The sequence below is a fragment of the Crinia signifera genome, chromosome 11, assembly GCF_055691185.1.
Source record: "Crinia signifera chromosome 11, ASM5569118v1, whole genome shotgun sequence".
NCBI classification, from domain to species: domain Eukaryota; kingdom Metazoa; phylum Chordata; class Amphibia; order Anura; family Myobatrachidae; genus Crinia; species Crinia signifera.
Window position 1 is genome coordinate 61,046,072 of NC_139227.1, and position 23,766 is coordinate 61,069,837.

The window sequence follows — 23,766 nt, forward strand, 5'->3', positions numbered from 1 at the left end:
GAAGCTTTGATAAATCTCCTCCAAATTTCTTATCTATTATTATTAATTTAAACAGAAACGGACAACAATGAGCAGATTAGTAGTGCATCATGTACTTGTAAAACATACTGTACAATATATATTTTATAGATGGAGCAAGAACATTGAAACTTGGGGCCGATTCAGCGGCAGTTGCAGTTTTGCTAAAACAGCAAAACTGTAACTGCAGACTTTCACAACAATTACAGCATGACTCCCTTTGGAGGCAGCTGTGTTAATACAGTATGTGGGCCCCAGTGAATCTACTGCAGGCATTGTCAGAAATGTGGTCAAACCTCCAGAATGCTGTTTTGAGATATGAACACAATCTCTACATGCACCAAGATTCAGAAAGCAAAGCATTCAGGAGCTTGTACACGATAGGCAATGCCATCAATGCAGGATGTTGCCTAATAGAAGCTTATTCCTAGTGTCCCCTGCAGCTCATGCATGCACTAGTCCAGGGCTGGGCAACAGTGGCCCTCCAGCTGTTGATGAACTACACATCCCAGGATGCTTTGCATTAATTTTGTTATGTGGCCATGCGGAAACTGATGCAAGGCATGCTGAGATGTGTAGTTCATCAACATCTGGAGGGCCGCTATTGCCCAGCCCTGCACTAGTCAAAGGCCACGCATGATGGTGTTTCTTATGTCATAAACCCGGAAGTCCTTATATCGCAAAGGAGAGCTCTTCCTGTGAAAAGAGGCCGGAAGTGTTATACTGGCGCTATTTTAGATTCCATTTCAAAAGTATTAGAGGAAGGGCCTAATTCAGACCTTATCGCAGGACAAATTTGTTCTCAAAATGGGCAAAACCATGTGCACTGCAGGTGGGGCAAATGTAATATGTGCAGAGATAGATTTAGGTGACGTATTTTGTTTCTGTGCAGGGTAAATACTGGATGCTTCATTATTATGCTACAATTAGGATTTCAATTTCAACACACCTCACACAAATCTAACTCTTTCTCTGAATTAGGCCTGAAATTAGGCCTGAAAAAAATATGTTCTGTCTGGGGCAATCTCAAATTTCCCTAAAGGCTTGCAAAAACTTTAAACTGATTTCCCAAATATTTGCATAAAATCAAGAGCTGTAGTCAATCTTATTGTGTTTCTTCTCAAAAACAGCTGGTTTCTTTCTGAAAGGTTTTTGACTTAAAGTTGATTAGTTTGGATATTGGATGTTTCTGTATTTTGGAAAATCTGCATACCATGATGAGATATCTTGGGATTTGACACAATAAAATGTATTTATGTTTCATAGACACCTTCAACACATAGCCTGAAGGCAACTGTATTGTATTTGTAATAATTTTCTGTGTGGAACAAAGGGGGTTATTTTAGTTCAGTCTTTCAGACAAAATCCTTCTTCAGGTCCCCATACACGGTCCATTAAACGGACCATGTGTGGGCACCTTTCGATGGACAAAACCATGTGCACTGCAGGTGGGGCAGATATAACTTGTGCAGAGAGAATTATATTTGGGTGGGGTTTTACTTTAAAGTGAGATCTATACTGCAGTGTAGAAATAAAGCAGTCAGTATTTACCCTGCACAGAATTCCAATTCTGGAGGATTGGGCCGAGAAATCGGGTGAAATTGGCCAAATTGCGTAGAGTATGACATCTGATCTGATCCAATGCGCGGTCCCGTGCGCATCGGATCAGATCCGGATGTCGGACGGTCTGCACATAAGATAAATCATGTGCAGCCATCTGGGGGAGCGGCAGGAGCAGGCTGGGAGTGGGGACCGGGATGTATCGGTAGGCAGGGAGTGGGGATCGCGGCGCAGATGCAGAGCAGAGACCGGGGGCAGCGGAAGAATAGAAATAAATCCTATTCAAAACCCTGGGCGGCCGCTGATTGGCTGGGAACGCAGCCAATCAGCGGCTGCCCAGTATTTTGAATAGGATGGTTTCTATTCTCCCGCTGCTCTGCGGTCCCCAGCGTGATCGGGAGAATAGAAACCATCCTATTCAAAAGACTGGGCGGCCGCTGATTGGCTGCGTTCCTGCTCCCTGCCTGCCGCTACATCTCGTGCTCTTCCCCCGGATCGGTCCCCACTCCCCAGCCTGCTTCTGCTGCCACCCCCTCCCTCGGACCGGTCCCCGCTCCCACGGACCGCTAGCTCTCCTGCAGCTCCCCAGATTTTTACATGTGATAAATCGCATCCGATTTATCACATGTAAAAAATGGCACACCAAGTGCCAAATCTTATCAAGCTACCCCGGGGAGCTGCCGGGGAAGCTCAGGGGAAATCGGGGCTGACTTGTCCTTAGGACAAGTCGCCCTAGTGTATGGGGGCCTTAAGAGTGAACTAGAATAAGGGCCAACGTTTGTGTGTACATTGAACCATCAGAAAACAAAGGTGTCGCTCTCTCAGTCACGGTCTAGAAATGTCGGATTTTGGATCATTTAGGATATCAGATTTTCGGATATGGGAGACTCAACCCCTGGGAAACTGTATATAGAGATATCTATTGTTACAATATAAATAGAATATAATGTACTCAACATTACCTTCACCATCAGTACTGGATACCTCTCCTAGGCATTCATCTGGTACATCTGGCACACACCGTCTGTGACAGTTAAACCGACAATCTGTAAAGAATCAATTAGCAGTTAAATATTTAGTTGATAAAAACCTATTATGTGAATTTGACTATATTAAATGTAGAATCCACCATATTATTTCTATATATATATCTGCCCAAAGTACCTGTCCCCTTTATATTCCTCGTTGTGCTTTGTTTCAGTCCATTACATAGAATTTCTATACACTCCTGTCACTAGTCCCCAAGAGGGGTTGCAATTAGCATCCCAGCAGACAGGATGCCACAGTCAGAAAACTGATGCTGGTATCCTGACTAGCAAGTATGATGCAAGTAAGAGTCCCCCTAATTGATTACATCATCATCATCACACTTACATCAGACTATACTTGGTGCCAAAATAACTGTCATTAAAAGCTTAATTTTTCCCTATGTCTAACTCTGCATACTGTAGCTTGCCGTTCTGTTGCTTAAAGCCAGCCGCTGATCACTTCAGCCTGCATTTTATTAAGTCTTCAGTGACACAATAGAACTGTTCCTGTGTCTCTATTGTGAGCTACAGACAGACTGCTCCCTTCTTTACAAAACAATAGGTTGAGTAGGGCTTTCCAAAAGTGGACACGGTTAAAAACGGTCTAAAGAATAAGCAAAATCATTCTAAGTATAAAGATAGCATGCAAAGTAATCTCTGATAAATCCTGAATGCATTCCATAAATGTTAAATGGACAGTAATTCTTCTCATTGTTTTTGAGAAAACAAAAAATCCATCAATACTATTACAATGTTACTGACCAGGTATAAATGCAAATTATATTCTAGGAACATATAGCTTTAAAATTCATTACTCTCATATCACCATAGGCCACATTTACAAAATCTAATAAACACACTTTGAAGATGACAATCCAAAGATGAATGTAAGAAAATGCAACTGTGCAGCACTGTAGCTTCATGGTAACTTCATTGTTTTCCCGCTAGATGGCGCTGTGGATTTCCTGCGACCCCGAAGAGTGAATTAGAAACAGTTTGGGAGACATTTACTGCGAATACACCTATTTTAGGCGTTTGTATGGGCTATGTATGAAATAAAGTTTTACTTTAATGGTGTCAGTGTGTGTTTATTTAACTTTTTGTACTGTTGTGGAACTACAAGTTCCAGCAAGCCCTTTAATGCCCTGCATGCTGGGACTTGTGGTTCCCCAGGTACCTGCCTGCGAAGCAGGCTTGCTGGGACTCAAAGTTCCACAACAATAGTTTTTTCTATTGTTTTACACAAACATACGGGATGCAGTTAAAATCCCGGCGGTCGGGATCCCGGCGTTCAGAATCCCGACGCCGGAATCCCGACTGCCGAAATCCCGACACTTTCTCCCTCCTGGGGTGTCCACGACACCCCTGGAGGGAGAATAAATTAGTGTGCCGAGCGTAGCGAGGCACCGGGCCTGCTGCGTGGCGAGCGCAGCGAGCCCGCAAGGGGGGGCGATCCACGTCCCCCCCTTGTCGGGATTTCGGCGGTCGGGATTCCGGCGTCAGGATTTTGAACGCCGGGATCCCGACCGCCGAGATTTCATACTGCTTCCAAACATACTATACCACGTACAGTAGTGGTACATCACTACCAACCATGCCACATAGTGACACAACAACACCAACCACATTTCCTGCTCAAATATGTCACAGGGTGCTCTTGCTGATAATAATTTGTCACCTGAGCACTTAAAAAATTTTGTTCTAATGGGTGGAATAACAAATCACCTTGAGTGCACAAACTACTATATTAAATATGTTTCTCCCTAGTGTGTCATGGGCCATAACTAGTAAATAAGTAGGACACTACTATCCATCAAAAAGCTATCATCTGGGGGGCGTGGCCTGGCAGCCATCTCGACTGGAAGCAAAGTTCCTGAGCTCCCACAATAGCCCCTCAAAACCAGGGACCCCAGGCGCCTCTCCCCAAATCCCACACCAACACAGCACCCCCTGTGCCTGCCCACCCCTCCGGAGGCTAGTCGCGGGCGGCAGCGGAGTCGGGAAGCCTATTTATAGGCTTCTGCGGATTGCGGCCTACCCGCGACCCGGAGCCGGGACCTAAATTTTGGACGGCGGCCGGAAATCGAGCTCCGCGGCGGGAAGACGCCGCCGGAGCCTCTGAAACTAACCCAGCGGGTCACCCAGCCCTCCCTTGGCATCCCCAGGTGCCCCCCTGAGCCAGAAATGGTGGGGTAAGTGCTCCCTGACAATATTAATCCCCCCACTTGGCCCAGCACTCACTCTGTGGGCGGCGGCGGCCATCTTGGTTGGGGCACCAGACAGCTCACACACTGAGCTCCCCTGTGCTTGGGAGACACTGCCCTGCTTAAACAACACCACTCCTCTCCCTCATCATCAATAGGGTCACTTTAGGGGGACTGGACTCCATCCAGGGGATAGACCCCCCTCAGTGCATTCCCCGCAACATCTCTTCTCACGACCCCCTGCCCCCTTTCCCGTGCTGCCTACCCTGCACCTAATTATATTGAAGACTGCCGGGAGCTGGGGTGATAGCAGACTCCCTTCCCAGTATTCAGCAGTGGTAACTACTTTAACCACCCAGCAGGCTTAAGCTGAAGAACTGAGAGACCATCTCAGTAAAATTGCCTCTCTAACCTCAAAAAGCCCCTGCCTTGAGGCCTGTTTCTCACAGGCGTCTTGAAAGGGTTACATCTCTCCCTGCACTGCATTTCTGGTCTCGGGGCTCCCCCTTGTGACGGATTGAGAAAACTGCAGCCAGACTTAAATATTGACAAGGGCAAAGCTAAGGCCCAACCTTGGAGATACCTAGTCTACATGTGAAGAAAAAAAAAAAAATGACCTGAGAGCCGTAGACGGTATGCCTGCCTGACCACGAGCTCTATGTGCTGAGGGGAAAATGTCACGTGACAAATAAGTTCCATTATACCTGACTCCGTATATCTTCCAACGTGGGTTGAATATCTACATTACCCTATGGGGAGACGCAGTGCTCCTAAAAAAGTTGGTGTTACCCCTGCCAAAAAATCCCAGTCATCGGCTTTCAACGCTCTATTCAATACAAATCAGACCTCCGACACTGAGAAAATTGAACCCAAACCCATCCAGATGGCAACAGGGGGCTCAGAAGACTCGGCAACTCCCGAGCCACGCTCGCCTTGTCTGTCACCATTCACCCAGGGGCCTAATGCGGAGATTGGGGAAATATTAGCTCATCTTCGCTCATTACCAACCAGACAAGAAATTCAGCAAGACCTACAACAAACAGAACAGCGCCTTCAAGAATCTATCAATAGCAATATATCCACAATACAAGCTGATCTTGGTCATGTCGCTGACAGGGTCGATCAACTAGAGAACCATGAAGCAGAGACTGACGTTAAACTGGCAGCTCTCACGACCACACTCCAAAGCCAAGCAAAACTACTAACTGACTTGCAGCGTCGATTAGATGACGTCGACAACAGGGGACGTAGAAATAACCTTAGAATACGAGGCATGCCTGAAGAAGTTCCACAAGACGGCCTGATTGACGCGCTGACAAAAGTCTTCAACGAACTGCTTAACAAAAACCCTGACTCCCTAATAAGATTTGACAGGGCCCACAGAGCACTGCGCCCCAGGGGCTTACCCACAGATCGCCCACGAGACATTATCTGCCGCCTACACCACTTCACAGTGAAAGAAGAAATACTAAAAAAGGCAAGAACGACTACAGAGATAGACTTCAACGGTCACTCCATACAGATCTTCCAAGATCTTTCTTGGAACACCTTACAACAACGAAGGCTTCTTAGACCCCTCTTGGAAGAGTTGAGGAAAAAAAACATCCGGTTCAGATGGGGTTTCCCCCTAAGCATCAACGTAATGCACGAAGGCTCCCTCTTGGTTCTAAAAGACTTCGAGGACCTACCCAAATTCTGTTCTGCTCTAGGGCTCCCGGATATATCTGTCCCGAACTGGTTAAACCCTATGGAAGCAATGCCCACCTTCACTAACCAAAGGGAGACCTGGCAAAAAGTCAAGAGTACAAGACGTAGACCACGCCTTCCTCACTCTTCAGAGGCTCCAAGTGTAACCTGACTGACAAGCTCACGTTAAGTATCCTTGTTTCACTATAACCTGCTTAGTCGTGAAGCACTGGTAGACATGGCCGCTAGACCTAGGCACTTGCCCACACACTGCGACCAGGTTCTCTCTGGTTTCATCTTAGATGATATAGAAAATGTTTAGTATCATGTTTATGATTTAAAATTCTTTTTACTGTTTACTAGTATTATTGCACCGTTAACCACGTAGGTCTAACAACGCCATAATGGAACTGTTTTTACTACAATACTCTTAGTATTACTGTTTTAGGGTTGCCCAGGTAGAACTGGGAACCTTGTTTAAATGTTACTGACATTAGTACCCCCATACCCCTCTCACCCTGTTGTACACAAGCTGACCATGAACCTCAAATGGTTTCATCAGGTCATCTTCGCAGGGTTCTGTTCTTTCATGTTTGGCTTAGCCAAAACTAACTACTTAGCAAGTTTCAGGCCCCTCATAAGGAGCCGTGTATTACATTTCAATTTATGTGTCTGTATGTTTCCCCATGTATGTATCGTAGGTAAATTTGCTTCCCTCCCCTTCTCTTCCCCCTCGTACACTTACCTGCATCCCACCCCCCAAAGCCAGAATCTAGGCCACCCCGGGAACGGGCGAGATTCAACTAAAGGGCTTTATACAGCCAACTCTGATATTAACACCACACTATGGATAGGTTAATAATAAGTTCCAACAACATAAAGGGCCTCAACACACCAGAGAAACGTTCTCAGCTCCTGCACCTGCTACATAGAGATAGGATTGATATAGCCTTTATCCAGGAGACGCACTTCAGAAAAGATGCTGCACCTAAGCTTTCTTCCAGACACTTCCCCACAGGATACTTCAACCATTTCTCTAGTGCTAAAGCCAGAGGGGTAGCAATTCTCTTCTCTAAAGATCTCCAGCTCTCCGAGGTTCAAGAAGTCCTCATAGGAGACGGCAGGGGTATTATAGTAAAGGCAACACTGTCTGGGCAGCGGTACACATTTGTGAACCTTTATGTTCCTAACACACATCAGTTAAGATTTATGAGAAAATCCTTACAGACCATTGACTCACACACAGAGGGTACGCTCATAGTAGGGGGAGACTTGAATTGGGCACTAGATCCCCACATGGACTCCTCCTCTGGAGCTACACGTTCATCTTTTAGGGAAGCTCATAGTTTCAGGTCCCTACTTCAAGAATATCAGCTGGTTGACCCTTGGAGGATCCTCCACCCAGCTGAAAAAGATTATACTTTTTATTCAATCCCCCATAGGTCCTATTCCCGAATTGACTACTTCCTAATTAAACACTCTTGCCTAGAATCCCTACTGGACGCCTCCTTGGGACAGATTACTACCTCAGATCATGCCCCTATAACTCTAGTAATCAAGAGAAGGCCTACTCCCCACCGCGGCTGGAGGTGGTCATTTAATGAACAATTATTGAAAGATGCTAATAGCCGCAAAAAATTAGAGGAGTCAATCGATCAATATATAGAGACCAATATCACAGACGGGGTATCAGCCCGTCTGTGATATTGGTCTCTATATATTGATCGATTGACTCCTCTAATTTTTTGCGGCTATTAGCATCTTTCAATAATTGTTCATTAAATGACCACCTCCAGCCGCGGTGGGGAGTAGGCCTTCTCTTGATTACTAGAGTTATAGGGGCATGATCTGAGGTAGTAATCTGTCCCAAGGAGGCGTCCAGTAGGGATTCTAGGCAAGAGTGTTTAATTAGGAAGTAGTCAATTCGGGAATAGGACCTATGGGGGATTGAATAAAAAGTAGCCCACAAATGTGTTATTAGAGGCAAGTGTATCCAATTGGGTACTATCCTCAAGAGACAGAGAACTGAGTGCAGAGACTCCTTACTAGCCAAGATTAGCAACCTTGAAAGATCACACAAGGATACGTTGAACCCGGACACATACTTAGAGCTCCAAAAGACAAGAGAATCTCTGAAAGCTATGCTTTCAGAAGGGACAAAAAAGATGTTCAGTCGCTGCAGGCACAAATATTATCAGTGGGGCAATAAGCCTGGGAAGATGCTCGCGAAAGCGCTAAGAAATCAGAGGGCGCAGACCTACATACAAAAACTTAAAGACCATTCAGGTGCCATTAAACACTCTGATACAGACATCGCGAGTATATTCCAAGATTATTACTCAAAATTATATAACCTTGCAGAGAATAGATCAGACGCAGCAGGGACTAGACGACAGACTGATATTAGCTCATACCTCAACGAAATCAAGTTCCCCTCAATAACGGAAGAAGCTATTCAAACACTAGAATCCCCGTTCACTACACAAGAACTCACTGAGGCTATCAAAAGCTCCCCCAACGGTAAGAGCCCCGGCCCGGATGGGTTCCCCATAACATATTACAAAGCGTTCATAAGTAAACTGACCCCCCTTTTGCTTAATGCTTGCAACGCTGTTTCGGAAAGAACACAATTCTCTGCCCAGTCGTTGGAAGCACACATAACAGTAATACCTAAAGAAGGCAAAGATCCCTGCCTGCCCGAAAGTTATAGGCCGATCTCTCTCTTGAACGTAGACGTTAAACTTTACGCGAAGTTAATGGCCAATCGCCTTAAACAGATACTACCATCCTTAGTCCACCCGGACCAGGTCGGTTTTGTCCAGGGGAGGGAAGCCAGAGATAACACCACCAGAGTAATAGATCTGATTGCACACGCATACACCACCAAGGATCATTTGGTATTAATCTCAACAGACGCAGAAAAGGCCTTTGACCGGGTGGGCTGGGATTTCATGTCTGCGGTGCTTGAGAGAATAGGTCTGAAGGAAAGCTTTCTAAACAAGATTCTGGCATTATACAGGTCGCCTTCTGCTCGGGTCCGGGTCAACGGGATCCTATCAGAAGTGGTTCACATATCGAATGGCACACGTCAGGGGTGCCCCCTATCCCCCCTGATCTTTGTGCTGTGTATGGAAGCACTGGCTAGAGCTATCAGAGCGAACCCTAATATCCGGGGCCTAGCAGTGGGTGACCAGAATCATCGTCTCTCACTATTTGCAGACGACCTGCTAGCCATTATCACAGACCCAGTGACCTCCCTCCCTAACCTTATGGAGGAATTTGACCGTTTTAGCAAGTTATCAAACTTTAAAATTAATTATACTAAATCCGTAGCACTCAACATCACTACCCCTGAATACACGATAGCGACACTTAAGACCTCGCTTCCCTTCCGTTGGCACCCCTCACATGTGAAGTATCTAGGTTTAGAAATCCCAAACCAGTTAACTAAACTCAGCGCATTAAACTACCTCCCTCTTCTTAGAAAAATTAAATCAGATCTTAACCTATGGTCACTTAAAAAATTATCATGGATGGGAAGGGTAAACGTCATAAAAATGAATATTATGCCCAGACTACTCTACCTATTCCAAACGCTCCCAATCCGACTGCCGTCCAAATATCTTCTAACGACCCATAGAGTGATTCGAGAGTATATCTGGAATGGCAAAAGACCCAGATTTAAACACCAGATATTATTTGGACGGAAGGCACAGGGAGGAAGGCAACTTCCGATGGTCTCGACCTACTACCAAGCCGTGATTCTCAATAGAATCGTGGACTGGTACAGGAATTCCCCAGAGAAACAATGGGTCCAAATTGAATCCATCTCCTCCAAAGTACACTTAACCACAGCTCCGTGGTGCCAAAAAATCCCTTTCTCCACACACCCAACAGTTGGCCCTACTCTCATGATGTGGAACAAACTGAGGTCCAAACCTAATATATCCTCGAAAGTTTCTCCACTCACACCAATCATAAAGAATCCACTTTTCGAACCCGGTAATAACGAAAAAATGTCATCCAAGTGGAGAGCCCGGGGACTCGATAGACTGGGTAAATGGTACTCAGATGGGATTATTAAACCATTTAACACAATGATGAACGACTTCGGGTTAGAAAAAACAGAACATTGGTTTTATTTGCAGACTCGACATTTTGCCTGCTCCCTCAATGACTCAAAAAACCTAAACAGACCACTAACGCTTATGGAATCAATGTGCACGACAGAATACCCACCCCAACACACCATATCAAACCTGTACCAGGTCCTCTTATCTAGCCACCTACCAGACAGGTCAAAATTCCAAGACGATTGGGATAGAGACATGGCAAGCAAGGGAATCCAATTGAATTGGAAAAAAGTATTTTTATATACAAACGCTTGCTCTTCTAGCTTAGAGGTCATAGAAACACAGTTTAAATTAATGACTAGGTGGTACCGCTGCCCAGACACCATACACAAATATTTCCCTGGTGTTTCCCCTGCATGCTGGAGATGTAACGGGGAGAGGGGGACACTGCTACATATTTGGTGGGACTGCCCTCTGCTTAGGCCCTTCTGGGAGGGTGTAATAGAGAGATCTTCTGAGATCTTAGGCTTTCAAGTCCCAAAGGATCCGGGTTTCTGGCTCCTTTCACACTCAAACATTCCACTATCCAAATATAAGAAATCTCTCCTTCGGCACATGAACAATGCAGCTAGAGCGGTAGTCCCGGTCAGGTGGCGCTCCACCACTCCACCGTCGATACGAGACTGGTGCCAGAGACTTGACTTCTATATGAATATGGATGACATCTTCCTATCCTCCCCAGAAAAACAGCCTGACTTCGCTGCCCGATGGTTTAGCTGGCTGGAATTTAAACTCACTCCCACATACAGAGACCTAACCGTTAGCCCACAATCCTGACGAGATTCAAGATTTTCCTGGACTTTGCCCCCTTAGATACAAGGAAAGAGTAAGCTTCTGGCAGCCCCCTATTCTCACCCCCCTACCCCCTTTGCCTCACCACAGTTTTCTATCCCCCGTGTGTTTTGCCCCTTTAGTTCTTACTATATACTTATGAGTTTAATAGCGTGTTTAATCTAACAGGCGGAAAAGCACAAACTGTCTAGCCGAGAAGTGTCGATTCATGCATATTGTAATGTTTTATATTGTTCAACGAATTATTCGACATACCATCATATTGTACAATGAAAAATCCCGATGTTTGTAATGTCTTTCTGAAAACTCAATAAATAAAGAATTTATAAAAAAAAAAAAAGCTATCATCTTCCCCTGGTCATGTACTAGGGCCTGTCTAAGATTACTTCTCCGTGTCTGGCCCAACCTGTACTCTCCCTCAATGGCACTGATTTTAAGCCCTCAAGCTTCAATCTCTTAATAAGATCTTTCCAGGTTCTAAAAGATTTCAGAGTTGAAGACTCATGCCTGGGACAGTTCCTCATCAGGTCATTGGCCTTCATAACACTTTATGTCCAGCCAGATTCCATTGGTCACTCATAAATGCTATACACAGGACAGTGGATATAAGCTTGTGGATACTATGGCAGTATCAGTAAAGACTGTGCTGATGAACTGGTCTTTAAGAGTGTGACTGGAGGGATCCACCCACAAAAAGGAACAAAAAGTTAGTCAAGCTGTATGGGTAGACACCATTCAATCTGTATGGGTAGATATCAGATACATCTGCGACTGACGTAAAGTGTGAGAAGGCCATGAAGAGTCTTTGCTGAAGGAGACTTTTTCAATAAGGCTGCTGTCTGTTTATGCAGGAAGCAGAGCCAAGCCAGACTGACGCCAGTGATTTAGGCTGAATCCTGTGACTTACCTACAAGAACAGGCAAGGATGCAACACTTTGTGTAGCAAAGAAACTTCCCATCTAGAGATGGGCTAAGCTGTTTGTTATTTTCTGTTAATTTATGTTGGATGCTGCCAGTGAAGCTCATTTCCATTTTTTTATATATGAAACAGTTAACAAAAAAAGCTGTGTCTGGATCCTAATTACCCCAGGTCATCACAATACTCACTTGGAGGGCTGGTCATTGGACTTATTCTTCTGCAACTGGACCACTAGATAACTGGGCATATACCCTCAGCCTTGGAGAGCTCCTGGGAGATTTTAAATCTGCTTTGCTCTAGTTGTATTTCAATCTAAAATAATTAAAACCATATGGATTTCTCAATGTTCAGCCACAATAAAGATGCACTGGTATGATGGCACGATAAACCTATCTTTTACCCTTCAAGGGAAACTCTGGTACTGTTTGGTTGGGCGTCCCATCTTATTAATTGGTCTGCACTGTGATTACTGGTCTCCCTGGTAATTAGACTTGCCCTAACTAATCCTCCAACAGCCACATAGGATTATTTTATCACTTACAATGCTACTTGGTTAGGGGTTACTTGTCTGTTATGACTCCCCGTCACTGACAACTGCTATTGGGGATGCTTTGCCAAATAAGCTATTCACCAAAAGCTACTGTTAACTGTCACTTGTCTACAACACCACCTGATGCACCAGCCTTAAAAAAAATGTGGGCAAACTCCTGAAAACCCCAAATGTATAATAGCGGTCACAGTGGATGTCGAATAAATTGCCAGCAGCTTCTTCCAGATAGTTAACTGATAGAAAACTGTGAGCTTCTTAAAGCAACGTGCCTCTGAGAGGGATCTTATGGATTCCTCCATGATGCCTCCCAACCCTCACCCATGGCTTGCACATACCCAGGCTGATGACCAAGCATGCACTGTAGGACTATCTGGCTGTGGATCCACAAGTCCTCAAAAATCAAGGACAGTGCTTATTGGAAGAGTTGCTGTTTATATTTTTAGTAAATGCTGCTATGCATGTGATGGGATGTATTGCATGTAATATGAAACACTTAATACATTCCACCCTCAATCTGATGGGTGTTACTTATTAGTCGTTGGACACAGGACCCCGGTAAGTATAGGTATCTAAGAGAAAAAAATATATATTTAGAAACAATTCTGCTTACTGGACAGTGCTAGTTACTTTAAATATTAACCAGGATCTCTTTAGAACATGGTTGTGTTTCTCCCTTTCTGTTATCCAACCCCCTTTTCATCCTGACTTCCACACTTCTTGACTGGGAGATTTATGTATGTAAATTGGGTATGTTTTGGCCAATGCGCGCCCCTGCTGCAGTCAGGATTTGAAAACGACCCCTTTAACTGAGAATAGATCAGAATCAGATTGGATGCAGATTGTGAGCAGATGGACTTCACCTTCTTATTGATCTGATCACTTGGTCCCATACATTAGATGTCTTTGGCGTTATATGCTGAAGAACCGGTCGCATTCACTTGTGAGGTTACAGAGTGGTCCACCATTCAAACACAGGAACGCTCCCTCTAGCGATACGCAGGTCTCGCATTGCCGTACGGACTCCATCTATTTGGGACTGCTGCTATTGTACACTGCAAGTTATATAAATGTCTGCCACTGGGCACACCATAATATACTGTAGCATTTGATCTGGATACACTGTTGTTTTTTATAATTTTTTTATCATATTTTCTTAATATTGTGATTTATATTTGTTTATTTAAAAAGGTTATTTAATTGATTCACTTGGTGTAGTTCATTTTATGAGCGCTGTTTTTCTTCTTTTCTCTTTTTTTGTGCTGACAATGTCTGCACTCTTTCATTGATGTCATCATTATCAATGTACACTTGACCATGGAGCAAAATATCATGGTCATGGGTGTGCCAGTGAACACGGCTAGATAATCAAACCCAGATCCACAACCACAGATGCCATGTTTAGCTGAATTTGAGAAAAGGAATATTGTGAATCCCATAGGCTGTTGCAAGTGTAGACAATGTGCCACAGACTACTTACGGACAGTAAAAATGGGTGTCTCAGTGCCTGTATTTTCCATCACATATTATCGCTCCTGCTGTTCCGTTTGTGTGTGCTATTGCAGATGCAGCAGCATCCACCTCTGAATCAGGCACACATTCCACTCTGTGGACTGCTAGTTGCCTTTGAACAGCATCTGAATAGCATGGTTGTAACATGGGCAACTTCCCAATTTCTTCCTACATTGCATATTCTGTTGTGAAATAAAAAAAAGGTTGTGGTGCTTTTTCCAGTAAACATATATTGGTATCTTAACTGTACCAGTAAATGCAAAAAAGCAGAAAAGGAAATAACAGCACTGAAGAAAAAAAGTGTAGAACCAGAGATGCAGAAAAGTAAATGACAGGGAGGTAAATGCCACTTAACCCAATCTTTTAAATGAGCAGCAAAGGGGACCATTCTTAAATAACTTTAGTTTACTAAGAAGCAGTGACAGTGCCATAGCAGGAGCAGAGGCACCCACAGAGCCTAACCCCTTATGACATTATAAAACAAAGTCTGCTACCAAGCAGTGCAAGACCAGTGAAGAACGTGCCCCAAAAATGCAGAAAAGAGTGCCTTAAGGGCAGCAGCTGTGCCACATACTCAGCCTTCTGCCCAGGTTTACAGAACCAGTTGCACACCCCTCATTATGAGACACTAAGGGGCCCATTTATCAATGATTGCATTTACAATGTGATCTGGGTGGAATATTACAACCCAGGATCGCATTGTAAAATGCGATACTAGCGCTGGGATAGTAGGGACATAGACATCCCTGCGATGCGCTCAACCGCAAGAGTTTATAGCTGACATGCATGTGGCCGACAGTGATGCCGGAGGGATCGCAGCAGGGATCGGAGATTACTGATGATTTTAGAGTGTGGGAATGGGCGTGACCACGGCGGTGTGTGAGTGAGCTCAGGTGTGTGGGAGCTCCGGCACGTGTATGAGCTCTCCGCTCAAAATCCCCATGTGAGTGGACACCCAGTTCAGCCCATACTGATCCCCGGCAGCCAAGCTCCAAAGGCTTCAACACTGACCGTTTCGGTTGTGCTGTTCCGTGGCCGGCTCAGCGACGCTGTCATCTGCCCATGCGAGGGTCCGGTCGGCTCCCCTGCTGCTTCCCGGGTGTGCTGGACAGAGGCGCGAGCGGGAGCTGGACAGGGTGCCGTGTGGCAGCAGAGGGCGCCGGCGCATCGCGTCACTGGGAGGACGCCTCGGTCACGCCGAGTGAGAGACGGCGAGGCGCATCCCCCCAGCTGAGGAGGAAAGGTCAAACGCCACGGCAAAGGAGGCTGAGCACGCTCCCCTGCCTGGAGGCGAGTGCCGGCAAGCCCTATTCAGAAAGGAGGCGGCAGTGGCAGTGCCGCAGGCGTCTATCCACGGAATTCCAGCCCAGGCAGACGGCAGGAGCTGCAACAGGGACCAGAGACTACAACTCTCAAACGCTTCCTCTCCTGGCCCTGGTTTGGACTCTGACACGGAGGTAAAATCATTTCTAAAAACTGTGCTGTACCCCAGTCTGTTTATCTCTTCCTGCTGAAACCCCATTAAGGTGAAATACTCTGTATAGACAGCAAATACTCCCTATAACATACAGAGTGTTGTAAGGGAAAGGTGCTTGGAAGCACTAATCAAGAACTGCATTTAAGTTGAGCTGGTATAATTAAAGGGACATTAACCTAAGTATTATAAAAAATAAAAAAAAATGGGGAAAACTGGCCAAACCACAGCTGCTGCCCGCTTGGAAAAGTATGCTCGCTCACAAACACAAGCTGCAAACAATTCCCAACTCGCCACACCGCAAACAACACCTTCCAAACGATCTCCTCAAGCCCAGGTCCCAGAAGTTACATTACAGCAGGTTCTGGAGGCAGTCAACAATTGTGAAGTACGACTCTCTGAACAGATTAACAAGCTACAAGCAGATATTATGCTGATCAGAGATGACGCACAAAAAACTAGGGACAGGGTCACGGAGTTGGAGAAGCGAGTTTCAACAACTGAGGATACAGTGGGTCCTCTACAGGCCCAAGTTACTACCATTTCCAGTCAGTTGGTGGACTTGCAATCCAAGTTTACAGACATGGAAGAACGTTTGTGGCAGAACAACGTCAGATTTGTCGGGCTAGAGGAACAAGCAGAGGGGAGAGAGCCTGAGAAATTTTTAGAAGAATGGTTAAAAAAAGAGTTGGGGCATAAGCGTTTCTCTGCCCAATTCTCTATTGAAAGGGCCCATCGTATACCTGCTCGACCACCTATCCCAGGTGGATATCCCCGTAACCTTTTTGCAAAGTTCCTGAACTTTAGGGACCGCGACAGAGTCCTAAAATTAACTCGGGACAAAACTGACTTCGGGTATAATGGGATAAAGATATCTACCTTTCCGGACCTCCCACAAGAGGTTCAGAGAGACAGAGACAAATTTCGCAATATTAAAACCAGGATGAGAGAACTGGACCTGAAATATTCAATGCTGTATCCCTCAAAACTCAGAGTTATCGTCAATGGAGAATCAAAATTCTTTACTGCAGCATCAGAAGCAGCCCTGTGGCTGGATAAATCATATCCTGCTAAAAAACAAATAGCAACCGAATAGATACTAAATAATGTCTAATTGTTAAGTAAAAACTGTAACAGTATAGGAAGCTTATGGAGGAGGTAGTTGGGGAAAGGCTCTGTAAGTACTGTATAGGGTGGTCAGTCTCAGTAGGGAAGAAAAAGCGAAGTAAACAGTTGTTAAGTAAAATATGTATTTAAGTGCCGGGGGCATCTGCCGCGCTAGACGTGGTCATTAAGTAAAAAGTCCCCAATTGAAAGAATTGTGTGGGTATACATGGGGGATAAGGATATAGGTATGCCTCATTGGGTAGGTTATACGGGGTGGGGGGAGGAGGGGGGGTATATGTTAATTGTTGTATGTTTTTTTTTGTATATGTCTGCAACATTATTGCCACAGTCTGCGATCTCCATATTGATATGGTTATACTGTATTTCGAAAAAATGTAAAAGGTAAGGTAAGGTGTGTATACATGTAAGGTGTGTATACATGTATAGAAGGCATTTAGCAGAACAGAAAGAAAGGTCTCTTATGGAAGTCAGGAGAGCTGAGGTATATAGGGGCCCGAGAGAGTGTCATATTTGCAAAAAGCTTAAAAAGCATATTTCGGCCCAGAGTGACCAGAATGGCCGTTATGTTTTTATAGATGGACTGGTTAATACAGTCAGGTTAAATCTATTAGCAGTATATGTCCCCCCACCATTTAAATTTGATGTATTAAGAGCCACATTGGAATTTATTGTAGCCAGGCCTGACAACTCATTTATATGCTTAGGTGATTTTAATAATGTGATTAACTATGGTTTGGATATATGGAGCCCCAGAAGGGGTAGTCCGGTGGGGAGAAGTAATTTTGCCAAATTTATCGATGAAGTGGGCTGGTATGAGGTTTGGAGAGAAAAGTTTCAAGAGAAGCGTCAATATTCATGTTACTCGCCTACCTTTAACAACTTCTCAAGAATCGATATGATCTTTTCATCCAGAGATCTACTTAATAAGATATCAGTGATTGAATATAAATCCCGGGGCCCTCTCGGATCATTCTTCATTGATATTACAAATGGATCCAGAACCCTGCCGAGGCCACCAGTACTGGAGTCTCCACCCAGCATGGTTGTCCCTGCTGGGAGACTTAGGCGATGTGAGAATGGAAATTGACGGCTTCTTTGGAACGAAATGTCAACTCCACTAAACCAGCAATTGTCTGGGAATCCTTTAAAGCCTTTTTACGGGGTATACTGGTTAAAAAAAAACGCCCAGGCTAAAGGAGTACTCCAAAAAACAGCATTATCGTTAGAGGGAAAAATTATGAATTTAGAGAAAAATTTCTTATTAACCCAAACCGAACAAAACAAGAATGGTTGGTTGCACAACGCGCCTGGGTGACACACCTACAAGAAATGGCAAAATGCAGGCTGTTAAAGGAGTCCCACAAAATGTATTTGAACTCAGATAGAGCAGGAAAATTATGGCGTATATGGCTAGATTGGATAAACCCCCGAATGTAATTCTTAAAATATGCACAAACACGGGTGAAATAGTTACTGATACATCAAAAGTAGTAGATGTTTTTGTGACCCATCTAGCAGAAACATATAAATCCAAAAATACACAGGGGACTCTCGACTGTAACAAATATCTACATAATCTTGAACTCCCTGTGCTATCTCTTGAAGCCAGGGAATCATTAGAACTGCCTATCAGGTTACAAGAGATTGAAGGGGCAATAAAGGGACTCTCGACTGGTAAGGTGTCAGGGATAGATGGCCTGCCAGCAGAGCTATATAAGGTATTTGAGGGTATGTTGGCACCAAGGCTATTATATTTCTTCCAAGAAATGGAAAATGAGGGCACGCTATCTCAGTCCATGATAGAGGCCGTTATCACGGTAATACTCAAAGAAGGAAAAGATACACTTAGGGCGGAGTCATATAGGCCAATATCCCTATTAACGGTCGATGCCAAGATATTCGCAACGGTTCTAGCCAACAGACTAAATAATGTAATAGATGAAATCATTCATCCAGACCAGACTGGATTTAGGAGGGGTAGGTCCACTGCAATGAATTTGCGTCGGGTATTTACATACCTACAAACTGGGAAGATCAACAGTACAGAGATAGCGGTGGCCTCATTAGATGCCAATAAGGCCTTTGATTCGCTGGAGTGGCCCTACCTGAAAAACACATTAGAGGCATTTGGTTTTGGACCACGAATTGTAATCAGGATTTTTGCTATCTACCAGAGTCCCACTGCCAGAGTCTCTATTAATGGGTTCGTCTCAGAACTATTCCCTTTATTTCGTGGTACGAGACAGGGATGCCCACTCTTCCCTATCCTATTCGCGGTGGCCATCGAGCCAGTTGCGTGCAAGCTCAGGAAAAACCTCTCCGAAAATCAAGCAGGGGATGGGGGCGAGGTGGGCAGCCTTGTCTCGTTGTACGCAGACGACTTATTGGTGGGCATGTCCAACTATAAGAAAGATCTCCCTTAGGTAATGGCTATTCTCCAGGAATTTGGATCCTACTCGGGTTTAACAATAAATAGGGATAAGTCCCATTTGATGGTAGAAGACAAGGCGGGCGGACCGGGGGATACACCAAATGGAGATGGGAATATCCCCACGGTAGACAAATTTAACTATCTTGGAGTCGTCGTTTCTAAAGACCCAAAGGAGTATGTAACAAATAATATTCTACCATTGATTGATGAAATAAAAACAAAATGTAAAAACTGGCTGAAATTACCCCTGACAGTCATGGGAAGGGTTAACTTAATAAAGATGATAATATTACCGAAAGTACTCTATGTATTACAGCATTCACCCATATACATCAGTAATACGGTATTTAGGAGGCTTAATGGGGTATTAATACCATTTATCTGGAGAAATAAAATCCCTAGGATTAAACTTGAAACACTTATGAGGTCGAGAGAACAGGGAGGACTCGTTTTTCCAAACTTCAAACTTTATTATATGGCCGCTCAGCTGGCTCACTTGCAGGAATGGCTTAAGGAGTCGGGTCAAGCGATGGAGTTATTGATAATGGTCAATATGGCCATTCCTGGCCACACTCCTTTACAAGCCATCCTTACAAGTAGGTGCCATAAAAAAATATCCCCAGATTCTTAACCAGGCTATAAAAATATAGAGATGGCTTAGTAAGGAACTAGGCTACAATGGGCTAGACCCCGAAACAACTATCTTCTCACTGACCCCATTTAAAAAATTAGAAAAACAGCAAGGTAGCGTCATTTGGGATGCCGCCGGAATAAAAACAATCGGCCAAGTTATCGAACAAAATAGAATAAAAACATTCTCTCAGCTCCAGGAGGAATATGAGTTGCCAAAGACCATGTTCTTCCAGTACCTCCAGATAATGAGTGCCTTAGAGGATTATACCAAAAATATACATATTGATGTAAAGGACAACCCAATAAAAACCTTTATCAAAAAAATGGGCACAGGTAAAAGCACCTCCAAATTGTATAAACAAATTATATCTATAACACAGACAGACCAGCTTGAAGGTCTAGTAATGAAATGGGTTGGTGACATTCCTGAACTAACAAAGGGGGATTGGGAGAAGGCACTCGCAATAACAAATATCTCAACAAATTGTTTAAGAGTGCAACAAACTCAGTACAATATTATTCACCGAACTTATCTAACCCCTGAAAAAATAAGTACATTTTCGGTTAAAGAGTCAGATAAATGCCCAAAATGTAAAGGGGGAGGATGCGATTTTTGGCATCTTATCTGGCAATGCAACTCGGTGCAAAAATTTTGGAATGATATCAGGGGCATAATGACTAGTCTGGGAATACCCCAGCTAGAAATTAAGCCCATTGCACTGATACTTGGAGTTTGGCCGAATCTGGGTATGTCCGCAGAAAAAAGACAGCTGGCTATTAATCTAAGCTCGATAGCCAAACTTTGCATTGCACAGAATTGGATGGCAAAGAGAGTCCCGGGGCTAATAGAATGGACCAACCTGGTTAATAATACTTTTGAGCACGAGAGAGAAATATATATAACAAGAAATAACATAAATAAATTTTACAAAATCTGGGGTGACTGGTTTCACTCAAAATATTATAAAACAGCACCAAGCACTTAGAACGGCGAAGGATAAACCGCTAAATAAAAGATAGCATCACAAAGAATGTATAATAAACATAAAATAAACACAAAAAGTATCATTAAAAATCACAGTAGGGCGTATATATGAAGTCAAATTAAGCAAAAAAATAAATAGGTTAATAAAAAAAAGAAAATTATTAAATTATATGATTTGAATTACCAGTAGATTTAGTCACGACAGGGTAGGAATACACTTTAAAATAGGCACTGTTTAGACAACAAGTTAACCAGGCGGGAACAAGAGTCGGCCAAAGATAAAAAATAAAAATAATACCTTAATTAAATAAATAAGAACACCTCCCACCTCTCAATGGAACAAAACTGGGCAACATGATAGGGGTTAGTAAAGGGTAAAAGAGACGGGTAGGATCGGGGCAATAGTGCATGGGACCAAATATATAATGATGCAGAACTTTTATGTGTTATGTGTTAGTGATAGTATAATGTCAATGTGATTGTTATGTAAGTAATAAGTATGTGATGTAAATGTTGTATACCAATGTCTATGGATGAATTGTATGTATAGAAAATGTCAAATAAAGATAAACTTAAAAAAAAAAAAAAAAGTAAATGACAGGGAAGGCAAATGCCACTTAACCCAATCTTTTAAATGAGCAGCAAAGGGGACCATTCTTAAATAACTTTAGTTCACTAAGAAGCAGTGACAGTGCCATAGCAGGGCAAGAGGCACCCACAGAGCCTAACCCCTTATGACATTATAAAACAAAGTCTGCTACCAAGCAGTGTAAGACCATGGAAGAACTTGCCCACAAAATGCAGAAAAGAGTGCCTTAAGAGCAGCAGCTGTACCACATACTCAGCCTTCTGCCCAGGTTTACAGAACCTCATTATGAGACACTAAGGGGCCCATTTATCAATGATTGCATTTACAATGTGATATGGGTGGAATATTACCACCCAGGATCGCATTGTAAAATGCGATACTAGCATTGGAATAGTAGGGACATCGCCATCCCTGCGATGCGCTCAACCGGAAGAGGTTATCGCTGACATGCATGTGGCCGACAGTGATGCCGGAGGGATCGCAGCAGGGATCGGAGATTACTGCTGCGGTCCCCCTTTGGTACATTTGGGTGATACATAATACTTGTGGCTAACCCCCAAAAACAGGTGTTTTCAGGGATTTAGCCGCAAATATTGTTTGATTAATGCGGCCCTTACTGGTGTTTACAAAACAGGACTTCAGTTTTCCAATCAATGGGCTGATTTTTCATTAACACTACATAAATCACGACGGGACTGCTCATACAGGATTTTGTTGCTAGATCCACCGAGTCTAGATAGACAGTCAATAGGTCTACTCCAAAAGGTCGATATGCAATAGGTCGGCAGGGTCAAAAGGTCGTCATGCAATAGGTTGGTAGGGTCAAAATTACTTTTCCCGTGTTGATCTTTCAAATGCCATCCTTTTTTGAACCTGACCACCTATTGCCTGTCGACCTTTCTATCGAAACACTGTCTATCTAATAATCCACACCCGCTCACATTTGTGCACATGACATTGGGAGGGGAATGCTCTATTTATAAAATCGGTTCTTATATGTTAGTTGGGCGCCCACTAAGATATTTACTTAGTGGGCTAGTCAGCGTAAGGAAATCAAATCACATTGCATCGCATCACATGTGCACTTTTAGTGCACACTATGCGTGCGATGCGATATTACTAATTAATGTCTTTTTTTGCCAGTCTTATTTTTCCAGCTATTATCGCATCGCATTGTTCAGCACACATTTTATGACACTAAAACGTATAATGCGATGCGATATTACTAAATAATTAATTCCCTCCTATTGTAGGTACCCCCTTATTATCCATACCACCCCATACTAGCCCCCCCCAGTATCCACACCACCCATAGCATTTCAAGCGCAGCATTGCATACTATCCACGCCAACCCAAAGCGTGGCGATCGGACGTGGAAAACATGTAAAGTAATCCGCGTCCCCTCGCGGGGCTCGATGCGTTCGCCAACATGAGATGTAATGGCAGCCATTAGTGTTGTGGCATCCCTCCGGTAGAAGGCTTTCATGAAGTAGGACACCGTCTACCTGCACATGCCACCGAACACCCACTGCTGTGGCAACATCCTCCCCACAGCATGCTTGCGTTTGGAGAAGAGGGTCTCGTCGACCTCCACCACAAGTTCCGGTCCTCCTATCTGTGTTTGAGGCTGTGAAAGGAGATCATAGGTGCAAGCCTCCCTCATCAGTGCATTATACTGCACCGTCATGACTATGCACATCCCCAACTCTCTTTCACAGTATGCCACACTGCTGAGTTCCTGTGCCCACGAGTAAATGAAGCATACCAGCTTCACAAATGGCAGACAGCAACCAGGGTACCATAGCCCAGCTCACACTGTCACCTTTCGGCGACAGGCCTTGATATGGCACCTCCAATTACCTTCTTTGACTGACAGCTTCATGGGGTGGCCATTTACGCACGTTTGCGTCTCTGGAAGCAAATTCTGACGCTGTAGAAATGTCAACGCCTCCTCCTCTGATGTTGGGAGACTAAATAGTGACATCTCCTGAGCTCTTGCCATGCTGATGTCACCAGTAAAAGCAGAAACACTGGGAGCACTCTGGGTAGCATCCATGATTGACACTGTTTTACCTCAGAGTGAGGGACCAGGAGCACTTACGCAACTTCTGACTGACTACACTATTT

The 23,766-nt window shown here is 44.1% G+C and overlaps 1 protein-coding gene across 3 annotated transcripts in view; it reads right to left on the reverse strand.

The window, feature by feature from the left end:
* Positions 1 to 23,766, reverse strand: part of LOC146046198 (serine/threonine-protein kinase D1-like) — a 179,286-nt gene that overhangs the window by 48,987 nt on the left and 106,533 nt on the right. For all 3 annotated transcript variants that reach the window (XM_083165423.1, XM_083165421.1, XM_083165422.1), the window contains exon 7: positions 2,541 to 2,624. In XM_083165423.1, the coding sequence (XP_083021549.1) occupies positions 2,541 to 2,624 (84 nt within the window). The remainder of the gene's footprint in view (positions 1 to 2,540; positions 2,625 to 23,766) is intronic.